The sequence below is a fragment of the Saimiri boliviensis genome, chromosome 6 (assembly GCF_048565385.1).
Source record: "Saimiri boliviensis isolate mSaiBol1 chromosome 6, mSaiBol1.pri, whole genome shotgun sequence".
In the NCBI taxonomy this organism is placed as follows: Eukaryota; Metazoa; Chordata; class Mammalia; order Primates; family Cebidae; genus Saimiri; species Saimiri boliviensis.
Window position 1 is genome coordinate 57,131,546 of NC_133454.1, and position 19,272 is coordinate 57,150,817.

Consider the following 19,272-nt stretch of genomic DNA (forward strand, 5'->3'; position numbering starts at 1 on the left):
CCCAGGTGACCTATTGCTCACTGACCGTACCTGCCTCTGTTGGATTGGCATTGTGTAGTTAGATGCTGTTTTAATTTTTCCCACCATGAAACTCTAAACCCCATGAAGAAAGATACTGTCTTTTTTATTCCCCAGTAGTTTTACCAGTGTCTAACACTTGGTAGATGCTCAATTCATATTTGTTGAAAGAATAAGGGATGAAAAGGGAGGGAAAGAATTGCAAGGAGTGCAGAGAGTAGCTGTCTTAGAGATCTGTTGGGTGAGGCTTCAAGAACTGCTATGAGGCTTTGACCTGCTAGTCCTGGAGTCTGAGACTATTCACTAGAAAGCCCTCGTCATTTCGTGACTGCCCTTTAATTTTGCTTATCTCCTAGCCATACTATTGATTCTAGAGGCGAAAGATCAGAGGATTACCAAGAAGAATAGTCCCTTTAAGAATTTTCCTCTTTATCTCCGCAGGATTAAATAGCATCCTCGGTTTGCTGATTGTCCTTTATTGACAAACTGCTAAGTTTTCTGTTTTCAGCTGGAATGTTGATATTGTTTTATGGTTCTTGGCCGACTCTATACTAAGAGAAAATTGACAGGGGAAATGATATAGTTATAGATACCATTGTTATCTTCTTGGGAATGTGAAGATAGCATGAAGACGCCCTCAGAAAACTATAGAGTGTCTTCCAAATGTAAAACTGTGTTATTTGTTATGTCTTTACCACTGACTTGTGAGGTAGGGAAGGCTGGTATTATGATCCTTGATTTATAGATTAGGGAATTAAATCTCAGATATTAATTAGCTTTCCCAAAGTACCCTCCCTAGTTTAAAAGCTGGGCTTTTGTTGCAATTCTGCCACTAAATGGAGAAGTCACATTCTTTCTTAGAGGAGGCACCTTTTTTAAAATAAGGAGGAATGAAGGAATCTTGCTTCTTAGCTCCAGTGACTGAAATCTTCAGGCCTTTGTTTGACGGAGGACATTCAACCCTACTGATCTGACTTGCGAGCTAGCAGAGTGGATTTTTAGCATTTCTCCAAGTTACCACTTAGTCCAGAAGAGTGGGTCTTCATTTCTACAAGTGCATATAAACGTGTGCTTGATGTGCACACAGGAGCGTCTGAAACACCATGTGCAGATGAAGCCAGTGGTCACTCGGTCATTACTCCCCAATCTTGGCTGTCTACTTCATCCCATCAGCTTGAGCACAGCTGACATGTAGCCATGCCTGTGACTGGGAACAGTGCGGAAGGGAGCTTGTGTTCTCAGCACGTGCAAACATGGTGTCCTGGTGTCAGACAGGCCTGTAATCCTCACCTTAGGTGTAGTTTCCCTTCCATGTCTCAAAGAGTCATCTTCACTTAAGCTAGCCAGAGTCATTTTTGGGGTCCAGAGTGAGGTCCGGATAGATGACAGGCTGGATTAAAAGGGAGATGTGTCTTAGCAGGGCATAGTGGCGCATGCCTGTAGTCTCAGCTACTCGGGAGGCTGAGGTGGGAGGATCACCTGAGCTCGGGAGGTTGAGACTGCGGTTAGCTGAGATCGTGCTGCTGCACTCCATCCTGAGTGACAGAGTGAGACCCTGTCTCAAAAAAAAAAAAAGGGTAGGGGGAGATCTGTGTTGGTGAGTAGAACACAGACCTGGACCTGTGCAGGGGTGACTGGGACTGTCCCTTTGGCCATGGCCAGTTATCGCCTCTCTGCTCCTTTCTCTGTTTGCCTTTGGGATTCTCTCTTATTCTACTTTGGTTGTGAGCAGGATACTTCCAGCAGACCTCCTACCTCCAATCACAGGGCTGAAGAAAGACGTTTTTGTCTTTCTTTTCAGCCCAGTTTGGGTTAAATCAAAGCTTTTATAGTGGTGTCTGGCTGTCAGCGCTGCCTGTGAGTGCTCCTTGTGTCTTGGCTTTGAACTTGTTTGCTCTAACCTGCTTGCTTTTTTGGACACTGAGAGGGTATTTGTACAGATCCCTGGTGTTGTGTTGGCAACTCTGGTTCATCTTTATTATTTTCGTTGTCTTCTCCTAACACATTCAGGAGTTTCTACAGTAGTCCCCTGCTTATTTGCCATTTTACTTTCTGTGATTGCAGCTACCTGCGGTCAACCACTGTCCAAATATATATATGGAAAATTCCAGAAATAAATAATTTATGAGATTTAAATTGCTTGCTGTTCTGAATAGTGTGATGAAATCTTGCACTATCCTCTCCCTGTCCCACCTGGGATGTGAATCCTCCCTTTGTACATGCTGTTGATTCTGAGGGCTCATTAGTCCCTTTAGGAGCCAGCTGCGTTATCAGGGTGTGGAGGTATTGTAGTGCTTGTATGCAGGAAACCATTATTTTACTTCATGATGACCCTAAACCTCAAGAGTAGTGATTCTAGTAATTTGGATATGCAAAACAGAGGTTGTCAAGTCCTTCCTTTAGGGAAAGGTTGAAAGTTGTAGACTTAATGAGGGAAGAAAAAATCTTTCACCGAGCTTACTAAAATCTTCTATAAGAACAGACCTTCTATCTGTGAAATTATAAAGAAGGAAAAAGAAATTCATGCACAGTATTTATAGGGTTTGGTACTATCTGCGGTTTCAGGCGTCAGCTGGGGGTCTTGGAATTTGTCCCCATGGACAACCAAGTGTTAAATAATAACAATTAATAGCAACTACATTTATTGAGGGGTTCCTGTGTCATAAGTACCACAGTAATGTGCTTTGGGGGGCTTGTATAACCTAAGGCTTCCCAAAGACTTCCATATGTACTGTTAATATTTCCATTTTATAGATGAGAATATGAAAGTCAGGTTTAGTAACTTGTGTAGGTCACACTTTTAGTAAGTGTTAAGAATTTGCACTGTGGCCTGGTTGACTTCAAAGCTTGAAGTTTGATAAAACCACCAGGCTCTGCTCCCTCTCTCGTGTGTTGCTAGAACAGCAGTGCCCCGGTACTGTGGCAGCAGTTTAGAAGTACTATTCTAGATTTTGATTGATGATGGTTCATACTAAAAATGTTGTTTACTTGCAACATGTGTCAGTTTGAAATATTTGGTTATAAATGGATAACAAAAAATGCATTTTTCCTTTACAGGTAGCTGGGTTTTATTCTTTATTTTTATTTATTTGGTTTTTTTGGAGGGGCGGAGTCTTGTTCTGTTGTTTTGGCTGGAGTGCAGTGGCATGATCTCAGCTCACTGCAACCTCTGCCTCCTTGATTCAAGCAATTCTCATGCCTCAGCCTTCTGAGTAGCTAGGACTAAAGGCACGCGCCACCACACTTGGCTAATTTTTTGTGGTTTAGTAGAGATGGATTGTACCATGTTGCTCAGGCTGGTCTCAAACTCCTGAGCTCAGGCAATCTGCCCACCTCAGCCTCCCAAAGTGCTAGGATTTATAGGTGTGAGCCACTGTGCCTGGCCGCTAGCTGGTTTTTAAATGTTATTACTGGAATGTATTCTTTGTAAAGTGCATTTTTTCTTTAAAGAAAGAGGTTACTTTGCAAGACTGTTGATGTATTCAGTTGCTCCTACAATGGCTTTGGAGCTTTGGAATGCTTTTGGAGCTTTGGAATTCTCCTTTAGAGCCTGTAGTAAATACATGCTTTTAAATATCTATACTGAGGGCACGGATTTATTATTTGGGGTAGATTTGATTTTGAAAATAATTGCCAAGTGTATAGATACTTGAGATGATGACATTCTTGGCTCCTAAAGTATTTCTGGAGGAATTTTCCAAAGAGGGAATCTGAAAATGTTCTGAATATGTCTAGTGAAGACATCACAGAGCTACATGTTTGATCTTCTAAGGGAATGTGTTTGAAGATGATTGCTCTCACTTGTCAACTCTTCTCATTGGGATGACAGTTTTTATATTGTCTGGTCCACTCAAGACAATTGGCATCCTGTATAAAGGGTCTGTGGCTGTGGTGGAACTGCCATCATAGGAGATGGTGAATTCCCCTAACATCTTCTTCCAGGTTCTCTCTGATGCAGCTCTCCCATTTTTCATTCTCTGGTTTCATGCCAGCCTGGGCATTCCTGCCTGGCTCTCATGATCAGTGACTTGGTGGGCTTGGTTTAGAATTTGTCCCTGGTTACTGCCTCAGCGTACAATTTCATACATAGCTGCCTAGATCAGCTTCCCGAAATATGATACCCCATTTTGAGTTCTCTACTCTTAGCTCTTGCTTGTTTGGGTAGGAATATTTGCTCTGCATATGAAAATGTTAGTTACATTATTTTACAGACATGAGCCCCGTGAAAAAAAATCATCCTGCAATGGAGTGGTTTTTTATTTGTGTGTTTGCTTTTGAGACAGGCTCTGTTGCCCAGGGTGGAGTGCAGTGGCTATCTCAGCTAACTGCAATCTCTGCTTCCTGAGCTTAAGTGATCCTCCCACTTCCGCCTCTAGAGTGGCTGGGATCACAGACACCTGCCCAGCTAATTTTGCTTATTTTTTTGGTAGAGGCGGTTTTTACTATGTTGCTCAGGCTGATCTCAAACTCCTGGGCTCAAGTGATCCTCCGACCTCAGCCTCCCAAAGTGCTGGTATTACAGGCGTGAGCCACTGCACTCAGCCAGTAATAGACCATTTTTAGATAACATGATATTCTGTTATTGTTCAGTATCGTGGAACATTGAGTGATCTATTGTTTTTTGACTACAAAACACATGTTCCCACATCTTTTTTTGAGTTGTTTCTCATGAGTGGTGGTTCTATGTCAATTCTGCATTCCCTCCTTTAGCCAGTGGCTTATGCCTTTGAATTAAAGAAGCAGTCTGTGCCCGGTAGTGGGTCAGAGTGAAAGGATGCCTGAGACTTCTGCTCTAGTCAACTGGTTAGTTGGCTATAGTAATTAAGCCGTTACGATTGATTATTTGCTGCACCTTTTAGAATGTGTCATCATATGGACTTCCCTTCCTCTGGACGTGTATATTTTCTCTCCCTGGTAATATCTCTTACTCTTTTTCTTGGCATCATAGTAACATTGTTGCCATAGCATTGTGATTTTTATTTTATTTGTATCATTAGTTAACCAGTGAGGTGCCACACACCCAAAGCTACGGAGTGTATTATCATCCATATTGACAATAATTGTCATTAATGAACCTTGTCCAACCTGTAGGCCAGGATAGGCATGGCTTAGATCAGGGGTCCCCAAACTACGGTCCGCGGGCCACATGCGGCCCCCTGAGGCCATTTATCCAGCCCCCGCCGCACTTCAGGAAGAGGCACCTCTTTCATTAGTGGTCAGTGAGAGCAGCACAGGATGCAGATGCGGTGTTGCTCACGTACAGTCCTACTTCCGGTGACGCGGGACGCACACGTCACGGCTCCGGAAGCGCATCATATGATGCACATCCGGTCTGCGGCTGCGGCGCCCCACATCACCGGAAGCAGTGTGAAATAACAGCAGAAGTAGGAAGAAAGGCAAAGCACTATAACCATTACTACACAGTACAGTGGTCCCCATACTCCCCCAAATGTACAACAACATAATGGCCCCTATAACCTCCCTTTGCCCAAAAGTCTCCCCCTACATTACTACACACCGTGTTTCCCCTATTATAAGACCCTGTCTTATATTACTTTTATCCCCAAAAGACGGGGGCTGTCTTGTTTTTAGGAGGTGTCTTATAATAGGGGAAACGTGCAGCAGTGGGCTTCCCACAGAAGAGGCGCACCGCTGCTGCAGATGTCCAGGATGCTGTACACACCGTGTCGCAGGCTGATCACCGCCATCCCTGTATACAGCACTGGAGGCGGTGCTGGGCCTGTGACACTGTATACCGCTGTCTGGGATAGTGGAGGCAGCAGTGTTGGCTGTGAAGGGTGTCACACCTTGCATAGTCCGGCCCTCCAACGGTCTGAGGGACAGTGAACTGGCCCCCTGTGTAAAAAGTTTGGGGACCCCTGGCTTAGATGAATGCTTGGCTGAGTGGCAACAGAGTTTTAGATATGGTGCTGATGTGTGGGAGGGTGTCTGTGCATGACATAGCGTATGTGAAGAATTAACAATTGAATTTTATCTGTTTTATGTTCATTTTTTCCCATTTTCCTGATTAGTAATTGCAGTCAAAATCAAGAAAAGCATGATTTTGCAGTTTCTGTGACCCCATAGTTGTATCATGTTTCAGAATGTTATAAAATGGTTTATGCATACCATCCCTGGAACGATGTAGGGGATAGGATGGCACTTTTGCCATCTTTGTTCATCCACAAAGGCTCCTTCTCAAGAGTGCAGTGATGGATTTTACAAACTCTCCCTGGTATTGCCTGAACCAGAGAAAAGATTGGCAGGAGTGGGCTAGATCAGCATGAACTAGTCGTGACATGAATTCATTGCACAGCAGTGGCCGATGAGTACTGTGCTTGGCTCCTCATTTAGCTCTTGAGCTGCACTCTGGCACAAAGGAATTGAGAAGGGGAGGCCTGGATTTTTGTCCTGGCCCCACCATCAACCAAGTGTATGTTCTAATTAAGGCCTTTGAGGCCCTAAGGAGCAGAAACCACTCAAGTGAACAGTGTTATGGAACAAATAAAGGAGCCCAAAGATGGAAGTCTAGGAGAGCCTCATGGGGACTAGAGCTGTTTTTTTTTTTTTTTTTTTCTTTTCCTCTTATTAAGCTGCTTCTTTCCATAAGTCTTTCTTTTTTAAAAAATAATTTACTCAGAATTTTGAAGGCAATATTCAACTATATTATAGCCACCAGTGTTGTGATTATGAAGTCCAAAGACATTCTGATTCGTTTTTAAATTAAAAAAAAATTTTTTTTTAAGGGACAGGGTCTTGCTATATTGCCCAGGCTGGATTTGAGCTCCTGGGCTCAAGCAGTCCTCCTGAGCAGCTGGGGCTACAGGTGCCTGGCCTCCATAAGTCTCTTTTAGTCTCCTGTCTGCAGACTGAGCTTATCTGCATACCCAGAGCTCTGACTTCCACATGGTTTTGGCTTGCCATGTGCCACTTCAACACCCACACTGTATGACCCTTTCCCTGGCTCCAGCTCCTTGGTTTCTTTCCTGTCTTTCAGTAACCCAATTCCTAACTCCCAGGAGGAACACTGCCTCCTGGCTCAGCTCTGGGGCAGTCTGATCTGGCTGAAGACAGGATGCAAGTCACTGGATAAACTGAGCAGAGGTTTTCAGCACGGCAGGGGCCCCAAAGCTTGCCACTTGACCCTTCAGAGCTTCCCACTGTCCTTCCCATGAGACAAAAAGGTTGCACTGGGCCTCCTTCCTGTATTCAGTACCTCCCTCAAGGCGCGCCTATTAACCTACCTGCTGCTCTTTGTCTTCCCTCCAGGAAGCAATGCCTGTGTGCCCAGGCCATGCAGCCTGCTGTGCCTGCCCAAGGCCAACAACAGTAGAAGCTGCAGGTGTCCAGAGGGCGTGTCCAGCACTGTACTTCCGTCAGGGGACCTGATGTGTGACTGCCCTCAGGGCTATCAGCTCCAGAACACCACCTGTGTCAAAGAAGGTGGGTCCCGTTTTCTTGTCTGCCTGTTATCCTACTTCTCTTGTTTTTTCCTCCCCCCAGAGGAAGGAGGGATAGCTCTCTGTTTTTTCACCTTTTTGGGTTATTGGAAAAAGTCCAAGGCAAAAACTGAAACCTACCAGATACTTACAAGAATACTGGTTTGGGTTCTAAGGCCTGGTAGGAGTCAAAGAGGCCCTTCAGCCCTCATGCAGAGCAGGCCGAAGCTGTACCTTTGTAAGTAGTAGCTGTGCTTTTTGGTTTCATGTCAGATGGCACAGGTTTTCTTCTGGGTCTACCTCTTTATTCTTTTGCTTCTTCCTCTCCTCACATATCCCTTACATCTAGGTTTCTTACCTTCTGCTGTTTTGCATCGGTGGGACGAACCTGACTTGGAAAAGTAACCAGTGTGCCTCCTTCACTGTTGACTTACTCTCACCTAACGGTTGTCCACCCTATGCAATAGTCTAGCCCAACACGTCCTGAGCTTTCCGATCAATATTTGCAGAGGGTTTTGAGTCTAGACTTTCGTGCCATGATCAAGTGGCTATAGCAGCCTTATACCTACTCCCCCTCTGAATTTGAATATACAGATCGAAAATGTCTTTCCTCTGAAATTTAAACATTTTTCCACCCTTTGTAATTTTTACCCTTACCACTTCCCAAGCCTCCAGCCTCATGTTTCCATGAGTAAGGTGAACCCCTGGAAGGGTACCTTGCCATGAAGCGCCTGGATTGATGGCCAGAATTTCTGCTTTCCCTTAATCTGTGATTTCATTTGCTGTTTTTTTTTTTTTTTTTTTTTTTTTTTTTTTAAGTTTTAAAGAGACAGGGTCTCACTGTATTGCCCAGGCTGGCACATTCATGGCTCCCTGTAGCCTCAAATTCCTGGGCTCAAGGGATCCTCCTGTCTCAGCCTCCATGTACCTAGGACTACAGGCACAAGCCCGGCTAATTTCTTTTATAGAGATGAGGTCTCACTTTGTTGCCCAGTCCCGATCTTGAATGTATGGGAGCAAGGGATCCTCCCTCCTCAGCCTCCCAAGGAGTTGGGATTATAGGCATGAACCACCATGCCTACTGTATTTGCTTTGTAATCCTAACTCTGCTTCTCATAGCAGCCCGAGTCCAAGGCAGTGAAACACACAACAGAAGCCTTTTAGTCAGTCTGCCTTAAGAAATATAAGCAGAAAAAAGATGACCCTTTCTTTCTTCGAAACAAGAGACTTTCTTTCAGGCTGTGGATACAATCTTAAAACTGTTTGGAAAGAAATAGAATCAACACTAAATTCCAAGAGGAGGGGAAGAAAGCTACTCCATATTTCCCATTAGAATGCCTTTGATTATCCAAATAAGAGACCAATCTGCAAAGAGACCAACCAAACCTTGATGCAGTTTGCCAAGCAATACATTTTCTGTGAGGAATTTTAATTGCTTTCATTAAAGTAGTACTGGGCAGAAAAAATTCTGAGTATTGAGAAAATCTTCGTAACTCATTTGCTTGATAGATTGAATATATATGGATATATATATAACTATATATAAAAAATACCTGTAGATATATTGAATCTGTATGTTTTAATATTGTGTAGACACAGTCCATTAAGGAGTTCTTTGTGTAAATAGTATTTTATAATGTTGATGTAATGTATTCACTACCCAATAGACTCAACTGTTGTCATCGTTATCCTTCTTTTTTTTTTTCTTTTTTCTTTTTTTGAGACAGAGTCTCACTCTATCACCAGGCTGGAGTGAATGGAGTGCAGTGGCATGATCTTGGCTCACTGCAACCTCCACATCCTGGGTTCAAGTGACTCTTCTGCCTCAGCCTCCAAGTAGCTGGGATTACAGGCACGCGCCACCACACCCAGCTAATTTTTGTATTTTCGGTAGAGACGGGGTTTCACCACATAGGTCAGGATGGTCTCAATCTCTTGACCTTGTGATCCGCCCACCTCAGTCTCCCAAAGTGCTGGGATTGCAAGGCGTGTGCCACCGCGCCCAGCCAGTTATCCTTCTTAAGCATTGTATCCACTTCCAAATATTTCTTCCAGCCTGCCTCCTTTCCTTTGTTTTTAAGTAAAAGACGAAAGCAAGAGGCTGGTATGGGGCACTTCCTTCCCTGTATACATGTGCTTGGCATTCTTTTTCCGTTTTTACCATCCTATTACTAGAGGAAGGGAAACTCAAATGAGAGAGTCCTGTGGCCCAGCAGGAAGAATAATATTGGTTTCATTTCCTCCCCTGCCGAACTCTGATGGGTAGAGAACACCTGTCTCCGCAACCAGTATCGCTGCAGCAACGGGAACTGTATCAACAGCATTTGGTGGTGTGACTTCGACAATGACTGTGGAGACATGAGCGATGAGAGGAACTGCCGTGAGTCTTCTGGCTTGGACCTTAAACGTTTACCATTACTCAGAAGTCTGGTGGGCTCTTCCCAGGCAGAGGGCATAAGGTCTAGGGTAAAGGCCACCCATGATTGGTGATGCCCATCTAAGTTGATGGGGCTTAGATGACAGAGAAAACGTATTTCCATATATAGGTAGATATTCGATATATAGGGTTAATACTAGATACATAATTTTTTTTGACTACCCCAGAAGTACCACTCATTACAAGAGATTTATAAGTAAACATCATATGGCTGAAACCGATTTGGCAATCTGGGCTCTAATCTTCGTTGTGGCTCTGTATTAAAGCTGGTGACTTGGGGCAAGTAAACAGGTGATGTTCTTTGTTTTGGAAATTCAATATTCGCCTTTTCAGGATGGGAAATGAGTATTTACTCCAGTGAGTTGATGTTGGCTACTTACTAGGCTCAAGAGAGATTATTTGTATTGGTTAGTAATGCGTAGCTTGGCCTACAGTGTGGGGCCATTGGTGTATATGCCATGTAAATGTCATCTTTGAGCTGTTTAATGTTTAAGGTCTGACTTCTAAAGCGTAAGACAGTGGCTAGCAGAAGTTAAAGAAAACCAAACAACCACAAACAACAGATAGTTTACTAACCACACATTTTCACTATCTTTTCTTTACTTTGTTTTTAATAGCTTTGACATTATCTTATAAGGAGATGATTTGCCCTTTTGTCAGTCATGCATTCACTCAACAAGCACTTGCTGCACGCCCTGTGTTCTGGGCTCTGTGCTGGGCCTGCATATGTATTGCCAATCAATGTGGAAACAGAGTTCACAGTCTGAAGCAGGAGTCAGAAAAATAGGTAGTTACAGTCGAGTAATGGGCGCTGCGATGGGGAAGTGTCATGTGCATGTAGGATGGGCACCCAAAGCAAACTTGGGCAAGCCCTGGCAAAGAGCTCTGGAGAGTGTCTGGGGTGAACCCAGCAGAGGTAGAAGGAATCAATTCACAGGCAAGGAAGCAGCGTTTGGCGAAGCTGGTTTGAGTTACCGAGATCAGCGATGGGCATAGGGGACAAGGTGAAGTCGGATGAGTGGGCGGGGCCCAGGGCAGCAAGGGCTTTTCGGACTTTATTGGAGAAGCAGTTGGGAACCACTAATGTGATGTGATAAAATTTCACCTTTGGAAGGATAAGCCATGGGAAGAATGTATTAAATGGAGGGAGACCAGACGCACGGAAGCCAGGAACCAAGTCAGAAGCTTCTCTTTTAAATATTTTACCTTTGGCAACCTAGGGACTCATTTACCCAATTGCACTGTAAGAACAGATTAATGGGCAGCTCTGGATACTCATTTAGCCAGTCATCCATAGGGCCTGTGCCAGGCTCCCCTGCCACTTCACCCAGAAAGCAACTTGAGAAATATTCAGCTCATTAAACACATCTGGGCCCTGCAATCTTATAGACTGCCCTTTTTGGCTGATAGAGGGTTATTTACAAAGCCTTTCCTTAATCATTTTCCCTTGGCTTCAGAGGATGCCTTTCACACTGAGGGAGAAGAGCTTATTTGCTGAATGGCTGGTCTGGGAAAGCACTAGCCTCTCTGTCTTTTCTGCAAAAAACAAGGCCTATAAAGCCTCCTCTGCCTACCAGCATTGCAGGAAGGTGTGGTATTTGTGGGGGAATAATCCTAAAGCACTTTAAAAACATTAATGCTTATTAACAGCATTGAAGCAGATAATGGAAGGGAGTTTATTACATATCTGGGTGGGACGGAAGATGCTTCTTAGTATTAACAAGTTGCAAGGAAATTGCCCAGACATCATTAGGCACAGTGGAAGCTGTGAGATTCAAACCAGATGACCTCATATCCAAGAGCGAGGGACACAGGCGGCACAGCGCTCCTCCCTGTGCCGTTGGGCCTGGTTTCTACTGAATGGACAAGCTGAATCTTGTATTGGCTCTGAGTTTTGAGAGAAATGAAGACCTCCATTTTTTGGGAGGCACCTGCTGCTCCCAGTGCCTTCCTCCCACCCAGTCCCTGAGCTCTGTTGCAGATTGTACAGTTATGTAAGTACGGAGCTGGCCCTGTCCTCTTCCCAGCTTGGTGTGAATGTCAACTGGGATTCACTTTCCAGAGACCCCAAGACTTGCTTTCTGCTCTGTCGTCTTCCTGTTTCACTTGGATCAGGTCCGCACATGTCAGATGGGGTTGAGGCATGGAGAGGAGGAACCAGAAGGATTTAAAACTCAGAATCTGGGAACCAAGAGAGAGGGGCTTATCTGTGCCTGCATATGTGTCTCCCTAATCAAGGAGGTTGCATGTGGAGGAAAGAGGTACCCTGTTCCCAAGCAGGGCTGCAGGAAAGGGGCCACTGTGACTGAGGACTGCCATGTGGGAAGTTAAGTGAGGTACCCCGCCAGTTGCCAGGGAGCAGAGGAGGAGGGGGGACACAGGGATGCAGGAGGGATGTTGTCAGTGGGTTTCCCTCTCTCTTACACGGACTCCTCCAGCTGGGTGGCTGACAGGCACTCAGGGTTTTGATGTGAATCCCCTGCAGTCTTGTCATTTTGCATTCATCCCCTGCCTCCCACCACGAGCTCAATTACAGAGAAGAAATGGAGCTCAAATAAGAGCTGCTGGGATGTCTAACGGCAGCATTGCTATTTGGCATTTCATGCACGCACCTCCTCCCCTGTGCCAGGATTCTGTTCTGCCACCTTTTACCTCCTGGGTCATCCTTTCATGGCTCCCGAAAACAGCCTGCCTTCCCCTCACCTTTCTCGGGGTGCCAAGCAATGTACTTAAGCATAGGAAATATCTATGTAGAAGAGGAAGAAAAATCTAATTCAATATCCATTTTAATGCCAGAAGGACATGAGAAATGATGAGGAAGAGAAGTGACATTTGTTTAGAGCCCATTATATTTACATCCTATTTAATAGGCTCTGGTTCCAAATTCGTTCCCTGATTTATCTTCATAATAATTCTACCAGGTAAAGGTATTCTCTCTATTTTGTGGTAGAGGGAATGGAAGCACAGAATGACTAGGTTAAGTAAGTTGTAGGTAGCAGACTTGATTCAAATCTAGTCTTTCTGTCCAGGCACGGTGGGTGGCTCATGCCTGTAATCCCAGCACTTTGGGAGGCCGAGGTGGGTGGATCACTTGATGTCAGGAGTTTGAGACCAGCCTGGCCAATATGGTGAAACCCCGTCTCTATTAAAAATACAAAAATTCTCTGGGTTTGGTGGTGGGCACCTGTTATCCCAGCTACTCGGGAGGCTGAGGCCAGAGAAATCATTGAACCCAGGATGCGGAGGTTGCAGTGAGCCGATATGATGCCTGTACTCCAGCCTTAGCACCTGAGCAAGACTCCATCTCAAAAAGCGAAGGAATGAATCTAGTCTTTTTCACTGTGATCTCAAGCACTTGGACACAGTGCTTGAAATCACAGTCAAAGTCTTACCCTCCTTTTACTGTTGAGGAAGCTGAGCCATAGAGAATTTAAAATTAATTTCCCCAGGAGTAGGTAGAGCCAGGATTTGATGCCCAGTCTTGACCGACTGCAGACAGAGCCTATGTTCCTGCTATAGAATTCTACCTCCATGCTCCTTTACCATCTGTACAATGAAGAGCTAACTTCTTGTGTGAAATCAAGCTTCTCTAATGGTAGTTTTGTAGCTAAAGGTATTGCTGCCACTTAGGAAGTCACTTTAGCATCTGAAGGGATCTGAGGAGGTAATCTAGCCTATCACTCTCTCTCCCAAAAGATGACAGTTTCTCACTTTTCCCAGTCCTGTTCCAATCTGGAAGCTGTCCACAGAAAGATATGCCCTTATCTCCCTTGGTTGTAAATTTCAGGCTCTCATGCAATTTATTTCTTCTATAAGGCTAGGTTTAATTTCTGTTGCTACAGTTGATATCTGCTTTTTTCTATTTTTTAATTGATTTTCTAGTAGGATGTTTACATTTGTGGGAAATGAATTGTACCTAAGGATTGTGTCATCTTTCTCTCCCCATTTTAGCTACCACCATCTGTGACCTGGACACTCAGTTTCGTTGCCAGGAGTCTGGGACGTGTATCCCACTCTCCTATAAATGTGATCTTGAGGATGACTGTGGAGACAACAGTGATGAAAATCATTGTGGTAAGGGGACACCACATCCTGAATCCCTGCTCTGGAGAGGGGTGTCACCGTGCTCCCTTACAGGGCTGTACTGGTGGACAGGGTGGTTTTCTGATAGCCATCTCAGGATTTATGATATTCTAGCTGAATGGCTTCTTCCATCCACATGGTGGGGTGGAGTCATTTCTCTGTTCCTTTCTTAAAGAGTTGGTTTGCTGTTTTCATCAGGATTCAGTTCTGCTGGAGGCACTTGATACAGAGTTAATGGGAATCTAAGGTCCCACTAACTCTGGATCAAGTGCCTCCAGCAGAACTGAAACCTCATGATTCATGGTCAGAAAGGAGGGAGCCGAGACTCAGCTCCTGTCACTTACTCACTCTTAGATTACCCTTTGTCTTCTAATCCAAAAAATGGGGAAATGGACCCTGCTTTGCCTTAGAGAGACACTGTAAGGAAGAAAGATGATGATAAGGAAGTAAATTTCTGAATGAATTCAGGGGGTTATTAACAGCTCTCCAGGCTTGGCCCACATGCCTGAGTGGGTTTGAGATTAGCCTGCTGAAGACACAAATCTGCACCTCTGTGAACTGTTTTTTTTTTTTTTCCAAACCAATTTACTTCATTCAACTCTGTTATTATTAGAAGTTAGCAGATGGTATAGGCATTGAGTGAGCATCTGTTTTCTGAATGGACATTTTTATATTTAGAAAAACAGTGGGTTACAATTCCAAGGAATGATGGAGATTCTCTGGTCCAATCCTTTTGATTTCTACTTTCTAAAGTGACTGAGGTCTATAGAGGTCAGGGGGGCTTATTCGGGGTGACACAATTAGTTTGTGTCTGAATGCGGAACTGGAAATCACGTCTCCTGTTTTCTAATCCTCCACTATTTCTGTTTCACAGTGCCTGCCTGTCAGCTTCATGAGACCTGTCTTAGTTAACAGTCCCTGGTCCCAGACTCATAGTTGCTGACCACTGAAGGAGACATTATGCAATAAGCGTGATGTGCCAGATTGGAGGCATGAGAGGGAAGTGAGAGTGGAGGCCAGACTCTGACCCAGACGTGGTGATGAGTTGGCTAAGCCCTACTGGGCCCTCTCTCCCTGTCCACAGGGGCAGGTCCAGCCATGCTGTGCTTATGCACATGGCCGCAGCCTGCTTGATAATGAGCAGGTGGTTTGACTCACAGAGGGGCGGAAATAAGGGGAGCAAGGGCAGCTTGTGAATCATCTCAACACAAGTTAACCAGCAGAGCAGAGCCTGGGCCACTTCCACACAGAAGATACCCCTAGCCTGGCTCTTGAAAGGTTTTTAAAAAATTCCATAGTTTTCCTTCTTCAAGTACCTGAAAACATGTCCTTGGAATGTGCAGCTGTTTTCCCTTCACCCCTGCCATTTCCTTGCCAGCACTCTTAGATGGTTGAAATGTGCCGCTAGGTTTGCCCTAGTAAGAAGGAAATTCCATGTGGTTCCTTGCTTCTGGCATCATTGAGCTCACACACTGGGCGCATGTTTGACCATTAAACAGTTTCAGTCCCTCCGGATCCTCTGTTCATGGCCCCTTCTCACTAGTTTGAACTGAATTCATCCTAGGGTCTCAGTTAGCCCCTTCCTCTGATGCAGGTCCTCTTCATAAGTTTCCAAACTCTTCCTCATAAATATCTGATTTACCAGCTTTGCCATCAACAAGCCTCTTGGGGAGAATGACTAAGATGGCTGCCTTGGGCCCCACGCTTGGCTGCTCCTGTTTTCTGTGGCTCTGTAAACTCCACAGGAAAGTTCTGTGCCATAGTCTGTTCAGGCTGGGATAACAAAATGCTTAGTCTAGGTAATTTATAAGCAATGGCATTTCATTTCTCACATTCTGGAGACTGGGAGGTCCAAGATCGCAGTGCCAGCAGACTTACTGTGTAGTGAGGGCCTGTTCCTCCTAGGCGGTACCTTTACTGCATCCTTAGATGGCACCTCTGCTTCTGGAAAGAAAGCAGGGAAATGCTTCTCCCTGTACACCAGCGTGGCAGAGGGAGTGAACAGCTCCCTCCCACCTAGTGTCCTTATGAGGACACTAATCCCATTCATGAGGGCTCTGTCCCCATAACTTAATTACCTCACAGAGGCCCCATCTCTTAGTATTATCTACATTGGTGATTAAGTTTCAACATAGGAATGTTAAGCTTCAACGTATGCAGTATAAACATTTGAATTTTCCTAGCCTGCAGAGGTGAGAGAAATGAGTTGCTATTGTTGACAAGCTTGGTCTGCAGCCTTCTGTCTTCGTGATCTCCCCGGAAGCTTTGAAGGCTGTTTCCAGGGCCGCCTCCTTCCCCTTCTTGGTCAAGCTCTACTGGTTGACTTTTACCAGGCCCCTACCCTGCTAGAGACAGTGCATCCACCCACGTCCCTGGAACTCTGCTCACAGAAAGTCCCAAGTCATGTTTCCTCCGTTTTGGGAGCTCAGCACTGATTTTTGCTCTCCCTGAACCGAGCATCTCATAGTGATCAGTGCATGCAGACCTCTCAGTGCTCCTTTTCTCCAGCCACAGGCTGTGTCTATAGGAGTCCTCTGTTTCTGGAAAGTTCTCCTCCCTGGCTTCCTCTGTCACTGCTTCCTAACCTTCTTCCCATCATAGCAAGCATAGAAAATGGTAATATAGGTGGAGAGCTTGGGATGAATGGACAAGGATGCTCTCATCAAGAGGCAAGCAACTCTAAGAGCCTGAGGGTATCTCAGCATACCTGTAACCCATTTGCAGCACACTCACTGGAAGCTGCTAAATGACTTCATGTCCCTGGTAAAAGTCTCTTTGTTCATGCTCTCTATGGATAATTGGTGATCATGGGTCCATTTCCATCCTTTATAAGAGCTTTGACATCAGAGTCGAAATTCTGAACAAGCTTTTGTCCTCACCTCTCTGTGGTCTCACCTGCAGAAATGCACCAGTGCCGGAGTGATGAGTACAACTGCAGTTCCGGCATGTGCATCCGCTCCTCGTGGGTGTGTGACGGGGACAACGACTGCAGAGACTGGTCTGACGAAGCCAACTGCACCGGTCAGTACTTCTTAGACTCAGCTGACAGCACGCATCCGTGCATGCACCGGTTAACATTATAGCTTTAAAGGATCGGAAAATCTAGGCTGTGAGAATTAGCTTGGACCTTAGAAATCAACAAGTTTTATGCTTTTCAAAGAGCTGGCCTATGATGAGATAAGGAGCCTGTGCCAGAATGTAAATCAACACCCTGCTTTCAACTGACTGAACAGTGTTCTGAGTGATATCATTGATTTATGTTCTGGCTCAAGCTTCTCATTTATTCAGGACCAGTGTTAGTTTTTAGACTAGCCCCTCGGCTGGGGTCCATACTTTGACTAAGCACTGAACTAGTTTATGTTTTTTTAAAATGGAGCATCAGGGGTTTCCCCAAACAATAAAAATACGTACTGTGTTTGTACTCATTACTGCGTTTGCACTCATTTTGGATAAGATTTTATTAAAAGATGGAAAAAACATGAATGCAAGGCAAGTGCTAGGTGCTATCAGGTAGGGGTCATGTTCCAATTCTTTTATTGGCCTCACTTATGTTCATGATGTTATTTTTATGAATGAGTGAATGAATGGTGGCCACATACAATATGACGGGGCAGGGCAGGCTGGGGGCTGTGGGCAGTGGGTAGTGCAGAGTTGGGAAGCTTGTGGAGAAACGAAAACAAATTTCATTTTATAATCCCATTATAATTTGTCAAAAAACAAAAATTAAGGAATAAAAAACAGATTTTATTGCTCCTTGAGTCAACCTGCTCTACATCCTCCTCGAGAAGCTGTTACTCAGTTCTGTCTTGAACCCCTCTACTTATTTTGGACTAGGGAGATAAAGATGTTTCATTTAAACATTTTATGGTCAGGACAGATCTGTTTTTACACTCGGATAATTCAGACTTCCTTGTGCAAATTCATTGTTGAGTCAACTTCTCAATTGTCTGAAGCCAGTTATTAATCATGAGAATTATTGGACTTTTAAATCTCATGTCTTAACCTCCTTTGCCCCCAGAGTATCCCAGCACTTCCTACACTGCCCAGCATCTGGCGGCTCAAAGCATGCCTACTAATTTGTAAAAGCAAATACAAAGAAGGTATATCTGTTGTGTCTCAAACCGAAGGATAAATAGCTGTGCATTATGCTCTGGCTTAGACTTGCTTCCCCAAGGAGAGAGACGACCTCTTCTTTCATTCCTTTGTATTCTCTGCAGTGCCCAGCGCATAATAGAGTACGTGCTCAGAGAACCTTTGTGGATTGAGTAATTTTACGCAACTGCTTCCCTCCATTCATTTTAGTTGAGAGGTGACCCCATATGCCTTAAGGAAGTGAATGGATCTCTTCAAATGTCATATACATCACACGAGATACTCTGTGATGTTACCAAATCTTGTTCCCTTGTAAAGTCCATCCTTCCTGGTGCAGCCTCTGTGTCTGCACCTCTGCTTCTGAAAAGGCTGCAGCAAAATGTGTCTCTCTGCACAGAAGCATGGTCTGTAGAAGGAGGAAGAACCAAGGCCCATAAAGGAGCTGCCATTGGCACAGGAAATATGTGAATGCTGTTTGGAAGCTTTGGATTTGGATGGATAATTAGTTAATAAATTAGAAGGGTGCACTTGGACATTGCAGTTTGTAAATTGCAATATGATTGAACATCTTGTTAACACAACTGCCTTAGTCAAATTTATGTGTCAGCAGTGTGTGCCGGTCTTACAGAAGGAATTGATAACTTCATTTCTGTAGGCAAGCTTGCATAAAACTCCTGTTTTTTTCTCCAATTTTTTTCCAGTAAGGCAAACTGGAGGAAACTTAAGAGTCCTTGTTGCTCAACTGCAGCTTTGTTCCAAGGGCTGTTCTTGCAAACCTTTTAAGGATGATCCACCTTCTCTGTCATCTCAAAATAGTTGGAGGTCGGATGTGAGCTCATGGTGATGTGTGGCATGACACCTCATTTTCAGACCTACTAAATTAAGCTACGTAAAGTGCCAAAAGAAATAGGTCAGGGTAGCTGACCTCCCGTTGGCGTCAGCTCAGATGCACCCTCTGCTGTGCGTCCACTTTGCTCTTCTTTTCCCCACTTTTACTTTCCACGGGGCTGTTTTCTTGGTTTGCTTCAACCCACTGCTGTTGTTTTTAAACATATACCTCTGAATTCTGTTTTGTTTTGTTTTGTTTTGTTTTAGGACAATTACCTGTAGACATTTTGTGTGTATTCTTAACATCTTTCCCCTCTCCTAGATATATGAGGACTTTAGAATTTGATCCAAACCTCTGCCTACAGTTCCAGTACT

At 44.5% G+C, this 19,272-nt stretch overlaps 1 protein-coding gene across 3 annotated transcripts in view; it reads left to right on the plus strand.

The window, feature by feature from the left end:
* SORL1 (sortilin related receptor 1) overlaps window positions 1–19,272 on the plus strand; it is a 177,232-nt gene that overhangs the window by 103,015 nt on the left and 54,945 nt on the right. For all 3 annotated transcript variants that reach the window (XM_039470514.2, XM_039470515.2, XM_039470516.2), the window contains exons 22-25: window positions 7,288–7,461; window positions 9,724–9,837; window positions 13,846–13,968; window positions 16,879–16,998. In XM_039470514.2, coding sequence (XP_039326448.2) covers window positions 7,288–7,461; window positions 9,724–9,837; window positions 13,846–13,968; window positions 16,879–16,998 — 531 coding nt within the window. The remainder of the gene's footprint in view (window positions 1–7,287; window positions 7,462–9,723; window positions 9,838–13,845; window positions 13,969–16,878; window positions 16,999–19,272) is intronic.